This window comes from Lacerta agilis, chromosome 13 (assembly GCF_009819535.1).
Source record: "Lacerta agilis isolate rLacAgi1 chromosome 13, rLacAgi1.pri, whole genome shotgun sequence".
In the NCBI taxonomy this organism is placed as follows: Eukaryota; Metazoa; Chordata; class Lepidosauria; order Squamata; family Lacertidae; genus Lacerta; species Lacerta agilis.
The window spans coordinates 13028919-13054104 of record NC_046324.1 but is presented as its reverse complement, the minus strand read 5'-3'; the positions used below and the strand labels follow the sequence as shown (position 1 = coordinate 13054104).

The following is a 25186-nucleotide window of genomic DNA, read 5'->3' as shown; positions in this document are numbered from 1 at the left end:
AGCATCTGCCATATGCGGAATGGGGTGGGGGTATTGTGCACCAGATTGTGAGACCAATAAGTGCACAGCTCCTTTTAACCATCTCAGCACTCCAGTTTATTTTATTTCTATTGGATTTGTTTACATAAAGTAACTCAAAGTGGCTTACAAAATAATTGGGTACAAACCAGCTCATTTTTGCATTGGGAGGATCTCTAGCTGCTAAATGGAAGAAAGAACCACAGCTAGATGTTTTTGGCTTTTATGGCTTTTGATGGATCGGAACTGCAGCCAGAATGTAAAAGGCAATGTTTCAATCTATGTCTTGTATTTGGTATAATATTTTATGGCCAGTAGCATGTTATACACCCATTTTCCCTCCGGCACAGAGCAGCTTTCTTTCTTATACTAACAACCCATACTTAGGGCCGTTATGGCCCTTGCCTGGCTACTTGAACAATAAAATCTTTCATTAGATTCCACCCACGGCAGAAACAAAACAAAACCACCTCACAACAGTATGTTGGCAGGCTGAAACATGGCTGGCATGACTTCACCTGATTTTTGTCATGATGGGTCCAAACTGTGCCAATTTGGACACCTCTGCATACATCCTCAACCCTTTTGGATGGGGCATTGCCAAATTTGGTGTAATGGGCCCAACCTGCGCCAAGTTGGATGGCTCTGAAGGTATTTTCGCCTAATTTGGTCTGATGGTTCCCAAGGGGGAGCCAGTTGTCTTAGTCTACATTTGGATGCCAGGCATCATTTTGAAACAAGGTGGTGGACTGAAATGTGACTTTGGCATGACATTACCCAGTTGGGTGTGACGGTTACAGGCAAGGCTTTCCAAGGTGGAAAAGATGATTTCTGGCCATATTTGGATGCTGTTGGATGCACAGAACCCTGTGTGTGTGTATGTGTATGTGTGTGTGTGTGTGTGTGTGCGCGCACACACACACACACACACACACACACAAACACACAGCTCCAAAACTCACACTGCCCATTTAAAAATCAGAATTTTCTGGGGGGGTTTAAAAGTAAATTCCTAGGCAGCACCAGGCACTCCCTATTAGTGCATTCATACTTTGTGATTCCCAGCAACTGGTATAGTGAGGCATAGTACCACTGACAGTGGAGGTTAGAAACATAAGCTCTGGGAGTAGCTGATGCATTTGATCCTCAAGTAAGCATACAGGATTCCCAGCCTGGGTGGCTGTGTAAACCAGCCCTGTATCTCTCCTTTCTTGTTGGTCTTCTACATAATTTCTTGTGTTCCTTTATTTTTAGTGTTGTCTATTCAATGTAATGCCTCCCTCTTTCAGATATCAAAACCCAGCAGTAGACATCACAGACTTTTGCTAAATTGAGCACCTAATAATATTTCTTTTACCGGCATGCACCATTTATGGAGGGCTTCTTTTGTAATACAAATGTATCTTTTTTTCTAGGCAGTGCCGCAGCCCCCTCGCACATTTGAAGAATTTTTAGTCTCTCAAAAGTTGGTAGGTAGTTTAAAAAAATAATAATACCCGTATGTGTGTGTGTGTTGGGGGTGGGGTAGGTCTGGGGAGAAGAAAGTTTTGAGCATGGACCTTACGAATGTATACCCTGAGAAACAAGTTTAAATGAGGATTGCATTTCAAGCCCTCAGGCAGTGGAATGTAAGAACAGTGCAGAATTGGAAAAGCTTACATAGAAAGGCACTCCTGTGGTTATTCTACATTTTTCATATGCAAGTTTTGGAAGAAATGTAGATGTTGTTACCCATTTGTTTTTTGGAACTTAAGCTTTAGTGATTTTATTGCCTTATGTTTTGTCTTATTTTACCAGTGTGATATATTGGATAGAGTGCTAGACCTGAACAAGGGAGAACCTGGGTTCAAATCCTCCTCTCTGCCATAAAGGTCATTGAGTATGCAGCTTTGGATAACTCACTTTCTCTCACCTAACCTACATTACACAACACGTTGTTGGGACTTTGAAATTTGCTACTGCAAGATGAAGTGATACCTGTCTGCTTAGATACCTTTAGATGTCCTGGCTCCCACTTAGTGATGAAGTCAGGTGGTTGTTTCTAACAATATCTTGAATACTCATATCGTGTGATACACAGGCAAAATGCTAATCCAAAGCACAGCTGGTGCTACACATGACTACACAAGCAAAGACGTTGATCCAACAACAACACCCCTGGTGTGGGCACAACTTGGCACAGCAAGCAGTTCTGGTCTTTAGACTGGGCAAGCGACGTGGCACTTCTCCAAGAAGGATGCAGCTGCCTCATCTGTTCATGCTGGCGCTGGTGTCTCTGTGACCTAGGCAATGGAGGAAGCAAGCATCACTGCCTCATTGGAGGCAAATGGGACAGGTGCGGCAGTAACCTCCCTTGGAGAGACAAGATTAGATGTGGTTTCTGACAACTCCAGAGGCAGAATTGGTGGCATGAAAGGCAAAGTGGATGAGCTGGAACCAGTCTCTGACAGCTCTGGAGGGGCAGCCCATATCTTGCACTGCGGAGGCTAATGGGAAGATGGAATGGGGCAACAGACCCCACCACCATCACAAGAACCCTCTCCAGCATCCCTTTCCTTGGGCTCTCCTGACCCAGCCAGAGACCTTACCAGCCCACTAGATCCTTACCCAGAGTTTTCTATTTGCTACTCCTCTGTTCTCTGACTCGACTAACCCCCCATTCCCGGGCCCATGACAGAGGCTTAAATAAATTCATGCAATATAAAGATAACAATGGATAATGCTCACAATAGATATGAATCTTGTGCAGTATGCTTCTGAATGCCAGTTGCCAGGGATCAAAAGCAGGAAAGGGCAGTTGTCGTCATGTCCTGCTTGTGGGCTTCCCATAGGCATCTCGTTGGCTACCCTGAGGAACAGAATGTCCTCAGGTCTTTGGGCTGATCTATGCATCAGTACTTTTCTTATGTTTGTTGTGAAGATAAAATGTGATAACTCCATTTAAGTAATCCTGAGCTCTACAGAAGAAGGATCAGATAAAGATGTATTCTGGGATTATGTTCTCTGGATAGCATATGAGAGAAATTACTAAAGACAGACATAGGCAACACTATACTAGAAAAAATATATGATCTATTTGTTTTATTTATTATATATTTACCACCTTAGTTTCTATGCCATCTTTCTACACATTGCATTCAAGGTAGCTAACAACAGTAAATCCATTATTTAGCAAAACTTTCACAAACTTGTTAAACATCACCATATTCTAAAAATCTATTCACATTTGTGAATAAAATTTATTTTAGTGGAAGAGTTAAGCACACACATTAACCTCTGCTATTCAGATAAACGATAAAGAAAGCAAGTGCTTAATTTTAGCGTGATGATTCTCTGTATGTATGCATGTAGGTGTATGGGTGTGTCTGTGTGTATATATAAAGTATTTGTTCCTTAACATTATTGTTTGTCAGATTTTCTATAACTGTTATTATTGCAGGATGATTGGCCACGGTTTCCCTACATGCCAGAAATGGATACTCAGCCTTTGGTTGCCAAGTTAAAAAAAGACTATGCCTTGGAGACTATTACAAAGTTTCTTCATGACAATGCTCCAATATCCACTAAAATTATCTCTGATTTGGAAAAGAGAATGGATGAATGCAAAATGAGAGTCCATGAACATGCTGATGTCGTACTTTATTTGGAATCTAAAGAATCAAAAATAGATGACCAAGAGGGTGTTTTTATAGAGCAAGGTAATAATTATCCATTGAGTTATCTGTTACAGCCAGTATCAAATTAGTGTCCTGCTGAAGACATCCACAGAGAGGGAGACAATTTCAAGTGATTCCTTTTCCTCCCTGCAACCTCTCTACACACTCCCTCTGGAGCAGATTTTTGGTGGCGTGCAGGAGGCTGCAATAATGAGTGAAAATTCCCGAAAATTGCCATCTGCATTCCACCTCGTTATAAGTTTCACACTTTGAAACAAACCCTTATTTTTTCATGTTCACTTGCTTGAAGGAACAGATTTTAACTGTGTAATGTTTATTTATTATTTATTTGCATAGGGGAACTAAATTATCAGCCCAGGTTTAGATGTAATGCCAAGTCAAACCATGGCTTAGCTCAGAGCAGCCCAGGAATGGAGGATGAGCAAAGCAGCTATGGTCTTATATCTGGGAGGTCATTTGTTCATGCTAAGTCATGGTTTGGCTTCATGTTATGTTACAATGAGCTATGTAAATAATATCCAGAGGGGGAGCTGTGTCAGCATTCTCTCTATGGTAGTGTAAGGGGTCTAGTGCTAGTGGACAGGTGAGTTTTAATGTTGTGCAACAGAGGAATCCAATGTGACAGTTGCACAACATATTATACATATTGCACAACAAAGTTAACAGCAACCAGCTTATGCATTCTCTTGTGCAACATTCTGCTGGCAAATTTTGCCAGCAGAACAAGTATACAGCTAAATGACTCACTTAGTGCTACATTGAAAGAACTAAATTGAGTCTTGCAGCACCTTAAAATAAATTTATTATAAGCTTTCATTGACTTCAGTCCACTTCAACAGATGCATGAAGAACTGTTGTAATTCATCAAACTGTTGTTGAAGACACACACATACTGACATTACTGAGCCAATTAACAGAAGCTCCTTATCCTCGTGGGTGGCGCTGTGGTCTAAACCACAGAGCCTAGGGCTTGCCGGTCGGAAGGTCGGCAGTTCGAATCCCCGTGACGGACTGAGCTCCCGTTCGGCCGCTGCTCCTGCCCACCTAGCAGTTCGAAAGCACGTCCAAGTGCAAGTAGATAAATAGGAACCGCTCTGGCGGGAAGGTAAACGGTGTTTCTGTGACCCGGAAGCTGTACGCCGGCTCCCTTGGCCAGTAAAGGGAGATGAGCGCCACAACCCCATAGTTGTCCGCGACTGGACCTAATGGTCAGGGGTCCCTTTACCCTTTACCTTATCCTCTGGTAATATTTAGACAACATTTACTGCCCAGATCATTAGGCTCAAGAAGTGAAGTCTGGCTTACACCAATAGATATATTTTCCTTAATAGCCAAAGTGAGTTTTAAAAGCAAGTTTACATCTCATCTAAAAAAATTTTTTCCAAAATAATTAACTTAGTGAGTGGTGTTTTACTCTAGTCATTAGCATTACTCCCTGAAGTACCCCACCTTCCCTTAAAAACAATTTAGGAGACATTAAAACTTCATTCCAAACACATTTACTAGGGAACACGTTCATTCAGTGGAACTTACTGCTGAGTAAATGTATGTAAGAATTTGAATTTGTGGTTGTGGGAAGTCATCTACAGTTGTGTACTGAGAGTGGTTCTGTGGTCCAGCTGTTAAAAGCTACAGTATACCGTACATATAGGTAAGGCAGTTAGCATAAGTCAGGAATCTAGCTCAGTTCCCAGACCACTGGCTGGTCATTTCAGTGAACCAAGATTTCTATACTACACATATTTGAAAATGCAGTTAAATAGCTATGGCCAAAATCTGTATTTGTTTCATGAAATTGAAAATTAGTGATACGTTCTAAATTCTTCATACTTTCTTCCTTTCAAGACGCTTGTCTTTCTGAATCAACAAGCAGTTTACCAAGGAAGAAGAAGAAGAAAAAGAAGAAAGTGAAGGTATTTTACTCATTGGTTAATACATACACCCCATTTTACACATGGTGGTCTCATTATGAGCTGCCAGCTGATAACTTTCCTGAAATTGAATCACCTCACTAGTATCCCTGAAACAAGTGCAGAAATTATTATGTTTCACTTGCCAGAGAGGGCTCTTTAAACAAAATTCTCAGCAACCTCACCTAACTCAAATTCCATGGATCACTGTGGGACATGACAGTTAAACTGGCGGAAAACTGATGTAACATTTTGGGCTCCAATATAAGCATAATGTGGTAGAATGGACTGTTCCATTTCAGACTTCCACTGGGGGTCTGATACTTCCTGCACATTAAAAAAAGGAACATACTGTATCAGAGGAAGTACTGACTTTTGCTCTTGCTGTGCTAGCTCTTGATTGCAAAGTGCTTTGTTACACAGAGGTGCATTCAGAACTGTGATTTTCTCACCCTCCACCTGCGATGATACACTCCATTCTTTTACCCCAGTATGTTTTCACCATGTTACCACCTTCCACTGCAGATGCAGCAGGTATGTATAACCAGATGTTGCGCTATAACTCCCATCAGCCTTGAACATTGGCTGTGCTGGGTGGGGCTGATGGGAGTTGGAGTCCAGTGACAATTGAAGAGCCACAGTCTCCTCATTCTTAATGTACAGACACTAGTAACTCTGCAGCAGGTAGACATCTTACTTAAAGTATGCCTATGCATACTTTTTTTGCAGTGGCTCCAGAAATGCAGTGGGAAAATTTGCTCGTATTCAAAACTGTACAACTTTAACACAATTAGCACTGTATTCAACATCAGCTCTGATGTGTTTATAGTGTAGATGCTGCCAGATGCTAGTTATGTGTGCTTCTCTGATCATCACTAATTCTCTCACCTGGCTCCAAGTAAAATAAGGCCTCGAGTAATTTTATATGTCCACACAGGTAACAACGCTGCCTAGAGAATCCACCTTTTTTCATAGCAGATAATTTCAAATTTTACAGCATTTCTTTTCATCATATATTTTCAACAATTATTATTTTTGCCACAAAATATTAATAATAATAATAATAATAATAATAATAATAATAATAATAATAATAATAATTTATTTGTATTTCAGATTGCTGCAGATGCCATAGACCACTCAAGTTCTAAAAGAGTTGAGGTAATTGTACCAAATATGCTGCAGGATGGATAAATGAACACCAGTAATTTCCATGCTCTCTCTCTCCTGGATCACAACCTCACAAACTTCTGAGGGCAGTGGAGCTATCAGAAGGGCCCCTGAAGAATAATTGTTTCTCCCTCTTCATCTGTTAAATTTGCATTCTCCTTTTTGACCAGACTGCCTAAAGCAGCCCCCAGCATTCATAAAATGTGACAGATCCATTAAATACATATAAACAGAGCTTTTTTTCAGCCAGAACTTGCAGGAACTCAGTTCTGGCACCTCTCAGGTAGGCGCCTTTGCCATTATAAGGGAACAAGGGAAGTGTTCATTGTGAGTTCCGTCACCTCTTATCCTAGAAAAATTGCACTGCATATAAACAAACATGAAGCTTCTTGCACGAGGAGAAGGTTTAATTCTTCTGAAACTAGGGGAGAGAAGCAGTAGAAGGGACAACTGTGAGCTGACTCAGGATCAGGCATGTGGTGGTGCTTTTGTCTTTCTCCTGGCTCTTTATCATAGGACAGTTTTTTATCAATCACTCCTGATTATTAACTATTACATGGGGGTCAAATTTAACATTATGTTAAACATATACATAACCTTTTAAATAATAATGGTTAGAATTTGCTGCTGTCTTTTTTTCAGAAAAAGCAGCCCACTTGATATTTGGATTAATTCTGCAGCTTCCATTCCATTTCCTTCTTAGCTGTTTTGGGGCAAATTGCTGCTTGGAGAGGATTTTTAGCAGGAAAGTATCACTGGAAGAAGAGGGTTCAACATTTGGGTGCCAGAGTCTCCATATTGATCAGGATCCTGTATAGCTCCTTTTTTTGTTTCTTTTATTTTACAGAAAAATTACATTTATAACATAATGAGAATCATCAACATAGAAGCTATAGCCAAAAAAGTCACAGAACAACAGATTCTCTTATTATTACCTAAAATAAAGAGGTTTCACACAGAAGCCCAAACATAGCTGCTTTTGTCTTAATTTTTTTTCCAAAAAACTAAAATAATGATATTCTCCAATAAAAGGAAAACACTAAGGTGGCAAATAGATAATCAACCTATTGAGCAGGTGACTTGCTTCAAGTATCTAGGCGTAGTCTTTCAATCTTCCAGAAAAAACACGGCGCATATTAAATATGCATCCTTGATAGCTCAAAGGAGTGCGGCCGCGATTGTAAGATATCATCGAACAACCGGGAGAAATTATATCCCGGCAGCCCTTAAGCTTTTTGCGGCCAAACCACTAGCCCAATTACTATATGGCGCACCCTTCTTGATAAATTCCAAATTGGATGCATACAAGAAAGTTCAGTCGGGTTTTCTAAGATCTATAACTCTAACCCCTAAATGTATTCCTAATGCAGCTTTACGACTGGAAGCTGGAGTGCAGGAAGTAGAAACTAAAGTATGGCAATCAGCTCTACAGTATTGGATAAGAGTGAAAACGTCCCCAAATGGTCTTCTCCCCTTAATCAATACTGATAGTTTTCAATCCACTTGGGAACAGACTATTCAAAAGAAATTAGTCTTGTATGGACTGCCGGTGGCGACTACTCTATCTATGGGAAGCGATAGGGCGAAAAAGATTATTAGGGAAAGAATCGCTGATATCGACCGCCAAAACACCTTAACTCGTCTTCCCTCAACGTACAGACAACTGTATGAGCACTGCCCAAACCACCCAGCTATCTACCTAAAGACGTTAGAAAACCCGAGACACCGATGGGCCTTTACTAGGGCTCGTTTTAATGCATTACCCTCGGCGTTACTAACTGGTAGATATCTTCGGATCCCAATAGAACAGAGGCTATGTCCTTGTGATCTCAAGGAAATTGAATCTATTAGCCACGTTCTCCTATACTGCACTCTGTATCGAGATTTGAGGAAGGAGTTAATCGAACCCCTATTAAAAAATCTACCAGGCCGTTCAATTGAAATGCTGACTAGATACTTAATTGAGGACACCAACCCAGAGCGAACTATGACTGTAGCTAAATTTTGCTATCATGCGGCAAGACTGAGACGCGTCATGACATCAACTGACAACAGCGATAAATCCGTCCACCAAGCCATAGCAGATAATACTTAAATGGAATTATCTCCCATTAAATTTTAGCTTAATTTTAATCTAACATGGGATCTGAAATAGTATTGTTAAAAGACGATATTTAAGAAATATTTTATGTACTATCGTTTTATTTTCTCTTTTGCTGGTCTATGACCGTAATAAAGTTTATTATTATTATTGTCTTTAAAAAAAGTGGATAGTTGTGAGCTTGCTTTTTTTTAATGTACACTTCATGTAACTAACTACAGTAGCTCATTTTTCTGAGATAAACAATTGGAAGCACAGTTATTAATGTGGATTTTCTTCTTCATTTTAGAATTACAAGTTCCCTGGTTTCAAGCCAACGAAACTCATGAAACTACCAAACCATCTAGAACCCGCACAACTCTGGGATTCAGTTCTAAAAGTCCAAACCTTCAAGGTATAAACTTTGTATTTCAGTTTAGCTAGCCAAACTTGCTAATGTAAGATATTTTTAGAGTTTAAGGTAGATCAGTTTTGATATGTGGTTTATATCTGAAGCAAAAAAAAAAGTTAACAGTTCTTTTAAGATTGCATGACATGCTTTAGACATATTATACATTCAAGTCAGTAAGAAGCCAATTACATCATATGAAATCCTATTGTCCACTGTTAAAATCCACATAAAATGCATTTGATGTCTCCCACTATTATATTTTGGGTCTTTTGGTGCTATACACCCTTCTGTACCTCCCTTAGCAAAATGTATTCCTTTTTTTTTTTTTTTTTTTTGCAAATAACGATAAATTTCAGATAGCATTAAACATAATATGCAGAGTGATTAATTCACTCCATTTTATTAACAAATGAGGAAAGTGTCATGAATTGATTGTTCAGCAGAGCAGCTATTGTTAATTGAGCCTTGTTAAACAGGAGCACATGACTGGGCTGGCTGGTTTCCAGGTCCATCTCCCAGTTGCTATAAGTATTTTGCTAGCTTGGCCTCCCAAAGAACACAAACTCTTGGTTGGGCCTGCTGTTAGACTTTTTGGTATGCTCTTTTGTATGCTACCTGCTTGGAGAATATAAGTTTGGAGACTGTTCCTGTGATACTTTTGTGACTTCACGACAGAAAGGACATAGCTTTCAGTCCAAGTAACATTTTTGTATATTATTGGAAATGGAAGTGCTCCAACCTCTGATAATGTATTATTCTGTGATTAAAGAAGAAGCAGGGTTTGATGAAACATAAGAATTGATCCTTGGAATATCTTTGTTCTTTTAGTAATTTCATATGTGGTATTTTAAACATTTTATTAGTAGATTGTAAATCTGAAAATGTTGTAGAATTGTAACCTTGGCCCCCTCCCTGGTTGTTTTCCAGCTTTATAAGGAGGGGGAGAATGCTAACAAGCATTTGTTTTTTTGTCAAAAAATATATATTGCTTGATTGTAAGAAAATCTCTAGGTGGTTTACAGGAATATGAAATAAACATTAAAATGGTCAGTAAAACTGGTTAAAACTGGCATTTAAAAATATTGAAAAAAATGATTAAAATCAGCAGTAGCTAAAAATAAAAATAAAACACTTCTATCATCATCCTTTAATTTGGGCTCTACACCTGCAAAAGAAAAGGATACTGCAACATGTTAAACAAACAACAAAACAGCCCTATCCAGTACCTGTAACTATTTATGGAGCTTGGGAGTTGTGCATACACCTACCAGTCGGTTGGATACCATAAACCAGGGGTCGGCAAAGTTTACCAGCCATGGGCCGGATCACTCCTACGAAGATCGTCCGTGGGCCGGACCGGTGCAGCGCAACGCCGAAAATCGCTTCTGCGCATGCCCAGACACCGGAAATCACGCCTGCGCAGAAGTGCTTTTTGGCGTCTGGACACGCACAGATGCGACTTCTGGTATCTGCGCATGCGCAGGCGTGATTTCCAGTGCCACTCGGCAAGTCCCCGCACCACGCTGTGCCAGTTTAGCACAGCACGCGGGGGACTCACCGAGCAGGCGGCTCAGTTCGGGGGCGGCTTGTGGGCCACATTCGGCCCATGGGCCACACATTGCCAACCCCTACCATAAACAGCTTTCAAGCAGCAGTTACTTGTTAAGAGTATGGCAACATTATGTTTGTTCCCCATTCCTCATTGTTCCCAGGGTGGTGATCAGCACCATTGCTTAGGCTCAGCAGTTGTGAGGGCTGCCATCCTTACTGATCTGTGAACTGGAGTCTGTATCTCCAAACCCAGAACAGAAATTGTGCTTTCAAAGGGGACCAGCCCTTCCTGTTTGTCCTTGGTTCAGCACAATTTGAGATCTAATTGCAACCTATTTTGCAGTGCAATCCTATATATACCTGCTCCCAGGAATGTCAGGAATGGAATTGTATCATAAATCTGCATAATATCTGCACTTCCACCTTAAAATTTGCAGATTAGGCTCCTCACTTTTCGGGGGGGGGGTACTTTTGTACAACACTGTATAACATTCAGACTCAAGAAGTATGGAAAATTTTGAAGCCTTCTCAGTACTTTTTGATATTTTTTTGGTCGAAAGAAATATATTACCCTGGCTGTTAATTTCACATTAATACTATTTGAATATATCTAAATTATTTTTGCTGTACAGCTGTTACTTTAAATCATCCCTTCTTCTTTTCTCTATTAATATTTTTGAAGCAGGCAGTAAATGTTAGTTTAAGATAATTACTGCATGTTTATAGCATAATGTCATTTTATGGATTTGCATTTTTCCTTGAATTTACACATTTTGACAAGGTGTCAGGTTTATTTATTGCAGCCATTATTCATTTCTTGTCATTTGTTCAAGGCCAAGTAGTATAAAGTATGAGAAGAACCAGATTTTTTTTTGGTGGGGGTGGGGGTGGATAATGGCATTAACCCATTTGAGCTAATACAGAATTATTATTTTGGTCTAACTAACAGATATTCTTATAGATCTGTGCCAGACTTGTGTTTGCAAATACTGTCTTTAAGAAGCCAACAATTAATTAGGATCTAAAAATCCAAACTGAAGGTTTTAAATTTAATATCAACAATCAAGGCCAATTTTTATAATCCCATAAAAAGTTATATGATTGCAGAGCATAAAATGATTGCTTGCTATTCAGAAAATGAGTACTGACCCAAGCAATTACTTGGGGTCAGTTTTTAAAGGGTTATATAAGGTTGCAGCTGTGGAGTCACAAATAATCTTGTAGATGCATAGCAAAGGACATAATGAACTATAATTTGTTAAGTTCAGTGCTGCAAAAATAATTTTCCAAAGCGTGACTTGAGTATAAATAATGCAGTGACATTTGCCTAGGCCTGCCAGATGCCTTGTTTTTCATCACAAGTCTACCAAGATCCTTTCAAAAGGTTACAGTCGATTTGCATGACCACTTCCTTATTTTTACACCGTGGGACCTAGTTGTAGGATCATGATGCTTCAGACCCCCAGCACCCCAGGCGATTTGGAAGGCATCCTGTTTTGGGCTGCCCTCCATACCAAGTATAGCAATTGTAGCAACACAGGTCAAACGTTGACTCCTTTTTTGAACTTAAAAAAGTGCCCTTGATAAGTGGTGCTTACTTCTGAATAGACATGCATAGGATTGTATGGTTAATTGTTTACAACAGTAGTTGCATTGGGCAAACATATAGATGTATGTTACAAAACCCCTACTTTTTCAAAATCAAAAGCAGCTTTAGGAAGCAGCAATTTGGAGTGGAGCAGAAGAAGCTTCTTAACAACTTCCTTGCCAGCTGTTTTTCTTGTCAAAGTCCTTCCGCCACAGTGTGTTCCCCACCCACCCCACCACATGTGTGGTTCCTGATGCATGTTTATGAAGAGCAACTCAGGGTTCAGTTTGGGTGAGAAGTGGCTGGTGTTGAAAGGATTAAGAAAGTAGTTATACATCCTGCCTTCTTGCTTCTATTCTCACAATTGTAGCCTCCTGGGGATTGCAATTCTCCATTTTAAAAAGGAGTTTGAACTTCATATCTTTAATATATTGTTACACACCACCCCAATCTCTGAGTGGTGCAAGATATCAAGTAAGAATCTCATAGAATGGAAATGCTCAGCTTATGGTCAGCTCCAGGCACTTACCCAGAGTTCGCGTTTCCTTTGGAATGAGGTACAGCAGAGACTGTGGTGTCTATGATACTGTATATGGTTTATTTACACATACAGTATGTAAAACCTGAGCCTACAATGGAGGGGTGTACAGCATTAACACCCCCTAAGTCTTGGTTCTCCCATAGCCACAGCCTTAGATTCAAACAGAAATCAAACATGACTCTTACTCTTTCCAGTTTGCTGATTTTTCCTCTGGCTCACATCACTGCCCAACTCTACTCTCAACCCTGGTTTTTTCTGTTGAGGAAGTGGGGCAGGGATTAGAGGGCTCTCTCTCTCTCTCTCTCTCTCTCTCTCTCTCTCTCTCTCTCACACACACACACACACACACACACCAAACTTACAACAATATCTAATTGATTATCAGTCAAGTCTGCGATGCTCAACACCATATTGGAAAAAACATCATGCTTTAATCAGGGGCACTCCCTTTGAAGTATATATGTTTGGGACTGGATAGAAAAAAATATTGTTCATCACTTTGTTGTAATTATGATTTTTCATTTTTTTAAACAGGGAGTAGATACAAAAATTCTGAAGAAATTGTTTATCTCTGAAGCATCCCTTGCAATTTTACAGGATTGCTTTTGGTGGTGGTTTCTTCACAAGTTCAAGGTATGAAGACACACAGCTTTATTTTCATTCTTATCCAAATTAAAAAAAACATGATGGGAATATATAAAATTTCTTGTTGATCATGAATGAATCTGCTCACATACATGGGCTTCTGTGTTAAATAACTGTTGCCCTTTGACTGATTTGTACTGAAATACAAACAATAAGTCCCACAGAGAGTGATAATAACCCTGAAAGAGTGTTGCATCTGTGGGTTACATAACCCATACTAGAGAGCGTAAATCTGACACCTAAGGTGTGTGCAAATGCTATAACCCTTATGTCATGCCTGGGCTTTTCATACATGAGATGTAAGCCATTTCATACATGAGATGTAAGCCATTGTTTGGATCATCAGTACAACAAAGAGTGAAAGCAAGAGACTTGGGGTAGGTACAACAGTAACTGCAAAAATTCCACTTCTCTCTCTCTCTCTCTCTCTCTCTCTCTCTCTCTCTCTCTAACACACACACACACACACACACACACAGTTTCCTATGTCATGTAACCTTTTTAGCTCCAAGATCACAAGCATGATCACTCTAAAGTTCTTGTTAATTCATACGTTATTTCTACCACCTGTGCTTAAAATCAGTGCTAAGTGAAGCAATGAAATATTAATGCTAATAATACCTTTTCCTGATTTATTTCAAGCCTGATCAAGCTGAACAGGACCACCTTTTTGATAGAATATCAGACAGCTTTGTGGCGCTTCTCTTGAGTACTCCCAATTTCATAAAAGATCCTTTCTTTGAGGTAAAGACACTAATAGGTATTTTTCAATTGTGAGTATTGCCCCAGTCCATTTCCTCCTTGTCTCATTCTCAGAACAAAAGAATGCATCCCTTTGGCATCCTTATACTGTATATACTGGTATATCCTTATTCTGTGCATTATCATGCTGCCTCTTAAACTCTTTTCGGATATGAAGATACCCAGATCCTTTAGCTGCTTCTCCTATGTTTTGACTTCAAGCCCTTTTATGGTCACTCTTTATACTGGTGCCTCAGCCATTGTCTAAGGTCCAACCTACACTTTATGGGATGTGTGAGTACTGTCACCTCACTACCCCCAGGTAACGTTGCTGGAAAAATAATGTATTATATACAGGCTTGGGAAATATGGCGCGTACGTGATAATGTGTAATTATCACAGGTTCTTGCAGAGCTTGTCTGAGGTCTGGTCTGGGCGTCTTGTTAGAATAAAGTTATAAACTCAAACAAAAGCAACTGGTCCCTGGTTGGGGGTCTCCAGCCAGTTTAGTCCTCTGAGGCCGAGGGCAAGTATACCTGGCTGGCCACCCCCGCCCTGCACGGGACTGAAGTATTGTACTGGGGCTACATGCACTTTATTGCATTTTCATTACTTCTGTTTCTTCCTCTGTACAGTACTTCATTGTGATGTATGTGGTTCTTCCACTGCCTTCAAACAGCACTAAAGATTTTGTCCCTTCTGCATTTCAGTTTTAAGTTTTTGGTTCTTTGTTACAATAATGTTTAAGGTAGCTGGTGTCACTTCTGACATGGCGCAACAATACTGTAACAAAAATAAAATAAAATAAATTGTTTACCAAACCATGTATCACAGGTTTGTCTCCTTGGCTGCTGCTTGTGGAGGCAAGGAAACATCACATAATATCCACAATAAAGCTTTTTTGCTCTCCATAGTTTTTGATGAGAAATAGTACAATAATAACCCCCAATTTATTACTTTACCTACAAAGTATTATCTGTACATAGTTGCCATGCTTACTTACTTCGCACATTGGCAGAATTATTCATTTCACTGCAAATAATGATTCAGCTATGTTTAAATGTCTGGGTTTGTTATTAACTATACTTTGCTTATTCTTTATATTACTCACTGCCAACTTTAAATGTTTTAAATTTAGCTTTGTTTGTATTTTGGCAGATGTACCCTGACTGCTTGTCACAAGCCATCTATGTTACTTTTTGTGAAGCCTTTCCTGAATCCCGTCTTCGTTTCACTGACGAATTTAAAGAGGAACTAATGGATTTAGTTTTTCAGTGGATAAGAGGTACCACAATTTGTCTTTGAAATTTATGGTATTAGGACTTTTCAGAAAGATCTTTTCTACATAACTTTATATATTCAGCATTTTATCCCAGTCAACATCAGCACTGCAGAATAGTAAAGAATAACAATGAGTCCTGTTGCACCTTCCAAATTTATTGCGATACATGTTTTTGCGAATGAAAACTTTCAAGTCCATGAAAGCTTATGCCACAACAATTCAGTCTTTAAGTACTGAAGTAGATAGCATGCTAAATGCATCATTCTTAATTAAGGTTTAAGAAAATATAATAGCGGGGTAAGGAACCCAATTTTCATTAGAACAGCAGCACACACAGTGGAGGGGTGGTTTAACTATTCCTTCCTCAGGCCCAATCCTGATAAAATCTGCAGAAACAACACACATACAGTAATGCTGGGAGGATTTTCAGTGGGATTACAGCCGATGAAGGAATGCTTAAACCTCCCTTCTCCAAATACTGTGATCCTGATGAAAAGTGGACCCTTCCTACTTGCTATTAGAAACTTATGATGCCCTGGTGACATTTGAAGTGATGAGCTTCAGTGCTATATATGTAGTCTGGGCTCTTTGTTGCAACCAACTACTACTATTTATTACTATTCTCACTGTCATTATCATTATCATTATCGCTATCATTATCATTATGGCAGGTTTTTGGGTGAGTTGCAATTAAATGAAATACAGTAAAAACATACAGTGGTGCCCCGCTAGACGAAAATAATTCGTTCTACGAATTTTTTCGTCTAGTGGTTTTTTCGTCTAGCGAAGTGGCAATGACAGCCGCGCTCCGCTAAACGAAAAGAAAAAAAAAAGACGAAAATTGTTCGTCTTGCGAAGCAGCCCCATAGACTTTTTCGTCTTGCGGGGCAGCTTCCGCTAGACGAATGCCGTTCGTCTAGCGAGGCATTCGTCTAGCGGGGCACCACTGTACTTCATTCACAAGAATAGGCAAATCAGTATATGGTGGGGTAGCAGCGCTACTGTCTCTTTAGAATTTGTCACAATGTAATCCTACTGGGGAGTACCATTCTTTTGTGCCCAATGGAATTCACATGCTTAGAATTATGCTGTTAAAGTGACACAGCTAAAACTCTCGCTTCATGAGTATAACACATATCAAGGGTTTGTCTTAGGAAGTACCAAATGTAATTTCAGCTATGCTTATAATTTTATGGTACAAGTGTTACTGAATAACTAAAACTTACGCCCCAGTGACTGATATGATGACATCCTCATTGAAATAATGCTTGTCATTCAAAATAATGGCAAGTATGGAATAAAGTAGAACTCAGATATGAACTACTAAATGTGCTTTATATTTCTCAGGGCAGGCAGGCTTTAGAGAGCTGCCCCAGCAACATTTCAGTGTGTATTCCCCCCTCAAATAACAACCATGGTGATCAAATGTATTCTTATGTGGTTATAACACTTGCAAGATAACCTCTCTAGTTCCTATTGCGAACACAAATAATCCACCACCAAAGACAACTAATTTCATGTCTGAATAATTTACAGCGAAAAGTGATAAAATTAACAATACTAGGACAACATAAAGCATTATGCCTCTTCTTTAGAAATATCCATTGAATGTTACTTCTCAGTTTCCAGTAAGAAAATGAAGAATGTTAGAAAGAAAATGAATGAAGAATAAACCCCAGTTTGCTAACAAAGTAGCAGGCTGTTGAAGATACAGTACATACCAAGAAGTAAAAATGTGCCTTTCTTTCTGTCTTTCTTTGGTAACAAAAGAACTAAAAAGCTCTTGTCAGTTCTTTTTTAAAACACACACACATTAATTTATCCTTTGCAGGTTTCAAACCACAAAAATCTGCTTGGAAGAAATGGAATTTATTCTGGTTAGAAGAGCCCCTGACACAAACGCAGAAAACAGATTCCTTACATAAGTTATCTAGTTTCAAACTCGAAAACTCTGTGATTAAAACAAGGTCAATAGCAAAGTCTTGTAAGTACCAGGCAAAGAACTTTAAAAGTTATTGAATGTTTGTTTCAGAATACTGGCATAATATTAGCAACCATATTAGTGAAATAGAGATCAATATTATAAATCTTAAGGATAAATATGAACCCTGTAATTTATTGTTGCTTCAGACAAATCAGAACAAAATGTCAAATACTTACTCCCCAGTCATGGGGTTCAGGATGCAATATCAGCAAGGAATGATTTTGAATGTCATTTTTGTTGAGACAAGGCTGTTGTGATGGGTTCAGCTTAGGACTGGTGTTGAAGACATCTGGGAACTTTGTGGTGCCTGGTGCAAGTTACCCCACTTCTTAAGAAGATGGGACAGTGAATAGATGAGTGTTTGTACTGATTCCCTATTACATTTTTTTACATAACTCAAAGTGTGTTTTTAACCTTTAAAAGCATAAACAACTTAAACCCTGGACTTTGCTAGATTGGTAAAGAAAAAGCAATTTATATGCGTTGTATATGCGATATAACATTGTGCCACCAGATGGCGCAGTGGAGTCCCATTTTTCCTCTGCCTGTTTTCCCTGTTTAAATTTACAACGTGTTTAACTGAAACGCACCTTTGACGTGTCTAAATCCAACCCTGTACCATAGAGACATTGTTGTCCTGTGCCACATCATCATCTCTTAGATGTACTGAGAACACTCTCTTAATTATCCTATACATGTTCTAAGTATAGTAAGGAAGAGCACCCCAAAAATTACAAGACTCTTCTCCCAACAACTTGTCTGGCCCTTTTTCTAAGGTTTTGTAAAGCCAATCTTTTCAGTCTGAGATTTTATAATGACAAGCAACAAACACTTGCTTAGAGTCTGGAAATACCATGTTTGAGAATTTGTTGGGAGCTATAATGTATTCTACACATGTAAGATTTGCTTTGCTGAGCCACTTTATATATAAGGAGGAATTGCTGTAGCTTAGTGAAAACATGCAATATTAGCGTTAATTTGGAGCAGAATGTACATGGCCAATACAAATCCTGCAAGGTGCAGGAATAAAGGATATATAAAGAGTGCCTCCCATAGCTTGTCTGTTTCCAAAAGACTTGAGAATGTTGTTGCTCAGGTGGTAATTCCTAGAAAAAACTTTAGTAGGACTACAGTAATATGCCAAACACTGTAGTTCAGGGATAAAAATATTCTGCCCCTGGCATAAATTATAAATTGTTTCAGTCTCAAGTTTGGATGGAGGAAATGCATGCATCCCAGTTTGAATGTTCTTCACGAAATAAAAAGCTTGTTTCTTTCTGTTATGAAATGGCCACTTACCCCCACATCTGGGTGGGCAGTAGTTGTGGCCTGTCACGCCAGATCCCTGACCTCACAGAACAAAGTCCTCTCCATCGTGAGGCCGGCCACTGGGGGAATTCCCCAGCCAGCCACAAAGATGCCTGGGATAGCCTGCCACTGGTTGAAGTCAGGTGGCTGCTGGGCCCTGCTGTTAGGTCAATCAATAGACCTTACTTGGGTACTTTAATGCATGCCATATTTATCTTGTATGCTGGCCTTTTCTTCCTTGCACCACTTATTGACCTTGCTATGGTTCATTAATGGTTGCTGTATTTGGAGTCGGAAATGAATTTGCCTGCTGACAGATTGGCCCTGTTTGGAGGTTTTGCAAATAGCAAATAGTCACAACTTTTGGCGGATAAGGCATTGGGTAGAATCAAATACTGGGTTGGGGTAAAGTGGTGCAACACCCCTATCCTAAAACAGGTGCAATTGCAGGGTAGCCCATTAGAGGGATCTAGTGGGAAGACTTTGTCCAGAAACCAAGCGTGGGACAGACAGGCAATAGAGCTTTAGACAGCAGTCTCAGAAGCCCACCTATGTAGACCCACATCTTGATGTTCTTCAGTCCCAGGCTCAATCCTGCTCTAGCATCAGCCGGGGACTGAGAATGGATATACACACAATGTACCGGTATATCCATAAAAGATGTGGCTAATTTTAAACCCCAGAATGTTGTCTTGTGCAGTTTACCGGTAGTTACCGCTATCATAGGCTAGACCTTTGTTCCCAGGGGGAGGGATTCACTGCGATTGGGTCTGCAATACTAAGCAATTTATCCTCATTATCTCAGCTCTTTGTTTTCAAGAGTATTGATGATATCTCTACAATGCTTCCATTTCTAACATTTTGAGCAGAATGTTTGTGAAACAGGGTAAACTGACGGTGGGGAGTTAATACTGATGTTCCAAATAAAATTGGAGAGAATCCCCTATTCTAGAACAGGAATGTAAGTGGTTATAAAATTTCAGTACTTGGAATGCCTTATGATTTGCAAGTTAACAACCCTTAGCCAGTGTTTTATTAGATTAACTACAGGGCCAAGGGGTTTAATATTTGACTTTCTTCATATGTAGGTACCGGTAATTTTGTTGCTTGCTTAAGACTTTATTTTTTTGTGGGGGGACGGACCTTAAGACTTATATGTTTTAAAGCATTAGAAATACTTAAGTGGTATGTATGCCTTCATGACTGGATGTCTCATGCCCAAGATTTTATGTAACGCCTTCAAAATGTATGATTAAGAGATTTTTCTATGGGTTTGCTCTGATATGATCCTACTAAGAAACACCATTACTGTTAAATTTATTCTGTATAATATCACTCCAGACCCTCCACGTGTCCCGATTTTCCAGGGACGTCCTTGATTTAGAGAAGCCATCCCGGTTTCTGATTGGATCCTGGAACGTCCTACTTTTCCTTAGGACGTCCCTATTTTCATCAGAGGAAGGTTGGAGGGAATATGATCACTCTAATAGTCAAGCAACTATCATAGAATTGGGGGGGGGGGAAGCTACAAAGATAATCTAGTTCAACTCCCTGCACTGCAGGAATATTTTGCCCAATGTGGGGCTTGAACCCACGACCCTGAGATTAAGAGTCTCATGCTCTACCAACTGAGCTATCCCCCAAGGCTATGAAACATGAACTAGAATATTGATATCCACTATAAAAATAATAGTGTAAAACAGAATAATTATTAAATTGTAGGGAAAACATATTTGTCCCATTGAGCTGAGAAACGTATGGGTCCCACTATTATTCTCCAGCAGCTGGTATTTAGAGGCTAACTAACCCTGATTCTGAATACAGTCATACCTCATGTTGCTCGTGTTGCGCACGTTCGAGTTACGGACCTCCGCGACCCGGAAGTCCACCACAGAGCGCAAAACCCGTGAACTTCCGGGTCCGCCCCCCCGTGCATTCGAGTTACGCACGCCTGTGTTACGTAGCGCAATCCGCAACAGATTGCATGCGTAACATGGGGTACCACTGTATAGTATTTAGACATTGTGACTACTTTCTCTCCCATGAATTTGTCTCTTTAAAGCACTCTGATTGGTGGCCATCACTACCTATTGCTGCAGCGAATTCTATTGAATGCTGTTCTCCTGGTATTTATTTTGGATCATAAGCGAGACAAACTCTTCTTCTTCTTGACTTATGATGATATACAGAGCTTAGTGTTACACCTGCCAAACCAAATGTAGAAGAAATATTTAAAAATACAAAAAGAACTGTCAGTGAGACTTAAGAGCCTTTGGATTGTATAGCTTTTAAATGTAATTTTTTAATAAGGATTTTGTTTTGTGTGTTGTTGTTGTTGTTTTTTAAAAAAAAAATTATGCTTGTGGGTTTAATTTTTTATGTGTTCTGGTATGCATTTTAAGGCTAGCTTCAGTTGATCAGCTAATAATCCCACTGTGGCTGAAACATTTTTCTTTCTTTCTAATGAATGTTGTGTTGACAAATGCAGTGTTCAGTTCTTTCCCAGCTATGTGTGTGTATTTAAATGTGTAAAGGGGAATATTATTGTGTGCGTATACTTACAAATAGAAATGCCCTCATTCTAGGCAATGAGTAACAGAAAGGTAAAAGGCCTTTCCACAAGCCCACCTCTTGACTCCCCCTACTTTTGGCCAATTCAGCTTCTCCAGTAGCAAAGGGGTTGGTTACCCCCTCCCCTGGTGATTCAGGTGGTGCTGAATAGCAAAGGAATTTTGCAACAGAATTTCATGCAATGGAATTTGGTCTTTTGCAGATTATTTCAGATCTAGATTTGAAGTGCTTTTCAGTCAATTTTTTTGGGTCCTCTCCTTAGTATTTCCTGAAAAGAGTACGGTATATTATATTATATTATATTATATTATATTATATTATATTATATTATATTATATTTCCATATTATAACAGAGAACAGCCGGATCATAGCGTAGCAAAAAATGGGAACTGTTGTCGTTTTCTTCCTGGATAAAACCCTATGCCCCATTTCGATTACATCTTTGCGCAGCTGCCAGGTTATGCTCCCAGAGCTCAGTTGTAAAAGCAACAATCATATCACTTAGTTAATTTAGCATGAGGTGGATTCAGTCAGCAAGCAGAGCATTTTCCAAAAAGTTCCTTGTCCAATATTTTAATAGAGCCCTATGGCTTTAGTTTTTTTTTGCATTTGGGGGTTGTTCTATTTGAGACTTCCATCATAAGAACGGCTGCAGGCTGTCATTTTTGTCAGTCATCCAGTGCACATTGGCAAGAGTATTATGTACTAGACTTTGTGTCTGGTCATAGAAAGTGTGTGGGGGGGGGGGAGGTGGCTCAGACAGACTGTTTTGTTACTTCTTTAGAATTAAAAGCATATGAAACAGACGCAGCTTAATAAGTTTTTTTTTTATAAATAACATCAACTTAAATAACTTAATAAAGTTCAACTATAACTTAAAATAAAGTTTAATGCTTTAACAACAGAAGAAGCATGAATAGGTGAAAAAAAAATCAAGCCATATACCCTAACAGAAATTATATAAAAAGATAGGTTATGTTACATAAAAACCCATATGATGTCTGAATTTTTACTTCGTCGTTATAGAAAAGGATATTTTGAGGAAAGTGAGATGAAATACATTTCCCTTATTAATATTATTTCATATACGCTATTTTTGTAGCATCTTTCAGAGCAGCGTTAGGCATTCTTACTAATACATATGAATACATTGCAGTGGTGCAACCTTCATCTTCCATACTAGCTTTATTGTCTGAATACCGCAGAAAATCCAATTTCAAATTACTTTAAAACTTACACATTTTTCCTGGAAAGTATTCCATACTGCTCCACCTCCATGCTTAGTACTGACTTGATCATCTGAAGACTCATTCCAGCAGCCATCAAGTCCGACATATTTTACATAACATTTTCATCTGCTTTATTATCATCATTATTATTATAGCAGCCATGTTTAATTAAGCAGATAGGTTTATTTTAAATAAAATATCATCAGATAATCAAGTCATGACTTAATGCATAAGGGTAAATTTAACTTAACAATCTGCAAAGCTACTCTTATACTAACATGAGGATTGTACAACTCTTTACAATTTTTTACAACTTTTAGTTACTAAATCAGATGTAGTGTATCTTCATTTTTTTTAAAGGCAGTCTCTTAAAAATAAACATAAATGCGCAAGTCCAGCTTGTTCAGTTTTTCAGTAGTATTCCAGCTTCTCTTCCTTGAACTTTCAAACAGTTCCTTTATGAAATTAAACATTTTGCTGGAACTGGTTCTCCATAGATATGTGATTAGGGTGCTGGCCGTGGAAGGAATTGGGAAGATATATCTTCTTTACTTGTTTTCTGACCTCTCTTGGGGGCGCCATTCTGTTTCAATGCAATATACATCTCCTTCCCTTTGTGTGTCCAGTTTGCTGAAGCATATGTATTATAATGGTTTTCTTGAATCCATTCTATGAAGTTGCAGTCCTCATTGCATACTTTCTGTAAAAATAAAAAAAGACAATAGGTCACATGAATGCTGAAATTGTTCATTGTATCGTATAAAAAACCATCAGACCTTGAAACGTGCAGTTTAAACAATTTATGTCTATTAAAATGTATCCGTTTTTGCAAATCTCTTGCATTGTGAAGGGGAATGATTTTCATTAATGCCAAAATGCTCAGACATGTTTGGGTGAAATCCTGATTCATTGTAAAAAAAGAAAGAAAGGTGTAACTGAGTCTATTCAGGATTTCAGTTCTCATCTTAATATTGCATTATGTACATAAAAAAAAAAACCGTGGACCCAGTCTCCGCCATGACTTCTAATGATCTGTTATAAACTGTAATGTACCCCATCTTAGAAACAGATTTCTTTTGATAACTCTGGATACCTGCAAGTTGTAAGGATTGCTGCAGAGCACCACATGCAAGCCTCAGTGCCGTATTATGTATAGGCTAAGTAGGCTGAAGCCTAGGGCCTCTAAATCTAGGGGGCCTCACCAGCCCACCCGCTCCCCAGCGGGCACAGGCGAAGCAACCTGCTCCAGTACCCAGAGCAGCACTCGTCCCAGGGGGCGTGGCGCATGTCCCACAGGGGCTGTGATGTGCATCCCAGGGCCATAGTGTGTGGCCTGCCACCCATGGGGGCGTGGCGCGCTGCCTGGGGGGTGCGGCAAGCAACGTGCGCCCCAGGGGGTGCTGCCAATCGGGGGTCGGCATACTGTCCCCCCCTTTGGAATGGCACCCGGAGAGGACCGCACTTCACCAGCCTGCCCACTCCCCAGTGCTGCAGTCTCCCCTCTTCCCCAAATTGCAAACCCAAGATTTCATGCAAGGGCAGGGCAACTCTGGTCTCTAAATCTAGGGGACCTCCCAAGCCTGCATGCTCCCCAGTGCTTCAGTCTCCTCTCTCCCAAAATTGCAAACCCTAGACTTCATGCAAGGGCAGGGCAACTCAGGCCCAGCAACTATGAGACTCAGGGCTCGCCAGTGGGGCCCAATTTGAATGATTGGGGCCCAACTTGAATTTTTTTTGTAGAGCCCCAGTTCACAGCCAAAGTCTGCAAAATCTTAGAGATATAAATAAAATCCATCTAGATTGCCCTGATGTGGGGGCCTCCTTAGGAGCAGCCCACGGGGCCCAGTTTGGCCAAATTGCTCCAATTGCCTTTAAAAAAATATAGTCCGGCACACCACATGGTCTGAGGGACGGTGGACCGGCCCACGGCTGAAAAAGGTTGCTGACCCCTGATATAGAATGTCCTCCAAATGTGATATTTTATTGTCAAAACCCTTCATTCTTTTGTCTTTCTCAAAAATCACATTTAATTGATGAATTTCTAGCCAATTTAATCCCGTGTTTTTTAATTCTTCAAAATTCCTTAGCTTTGGATAGTTAATTATCTCTTCTACCAACTCCCTATAGGTTTAGCCAGAGGTCTCCAAACGAAGGCCCGCTGGCCGGATACAGCCCGAGGGACTCATTTATCCGGTCCGCGGCGACCCCCGCTGCCTGCTCTTACCTGTACGGTGTGATGCGGCTGCCCACTTCTGGGTTGGAGGAGCACCAGAAATAGCTTGTGTACATGCGCACATCCAGGTCGGAGGAGGCCCATGCACATGCACACAAGCTATTTCCAGTGCTCCTCCGACCTAGAAGTGCGCTGAAAATAGCATGTGCGCACGCTCTCTGGCCCGCCGTGCGATCGGCGCTGGAGACACCAGTCCGAGGCGTGGTAGGTTTGCTGACCCCTGGGTTAAGCAATCATTATTAATA

At 39.9% G+C, this 25186-nt stretch overlaps 2 protein-coding genes across 5 annotated transcripts in view; one reads left to right on the top strand and one right to left on the bottom strand.

The window, feature by feature from the left end:
• Positions 1–25186, top strand: part of FAM227B (family with sequence similarity 227 member B) — a 97056-nt gene that overhangs the window by 1449 nt on the left and 70421 nt on the right. For both annotated transcript variants that reach the window (XM_033167803.1, XM_033167804.1), the window contains exons 2-10: positions 1434–1487; positions 3458–3716; positions 5541–5608; positions 6722–6766; positions 9166–9270; positions 13482–13580; positions 14235–14336; positions 15492–15618; positions 17447–17599. In XM_033167803.1, coding sequence (XP_033023694.1) covers positions 1434–1487; positions 3458–3716; positions 5541–5608; positions 6722–6766; positions 9166–9270; positions 13482–13580; positions 14235–14336; positions 15492–15618; positions 17447–17599 — 1012 coding nt within the window. The remainder of the gene's footprint in view (positions 1–1433; positions 1488–3457; positions 3717–5540; positions 5609–6721; positions 6767–9165; positions 9271–13481; positions 13581–14234; positions 14337–15491; positions 15619–17446; positions 17600–25186) is intronic.
• Positions 23065–25186, bottom strand: part of FGF7 (fibroblast growth factor 7) — a 52635-nt gene continuing 50513 nt past the window's right edge. For all 3 annotated transcript variants that reach the window (XM_033167811.1, XM_033167809.1, XM_033167812.1), the window contains exon 4: positions 23065–23408. In XM_033167811.1, the coding sequence (XP_033023702.1) occupies positions 23214–23408 (195 nt within the window). In that variant the 3' untranslated portion in view covers positions 23065–23213. The remainder of the gene's footprint in view (positions 23409–25186) is intronic.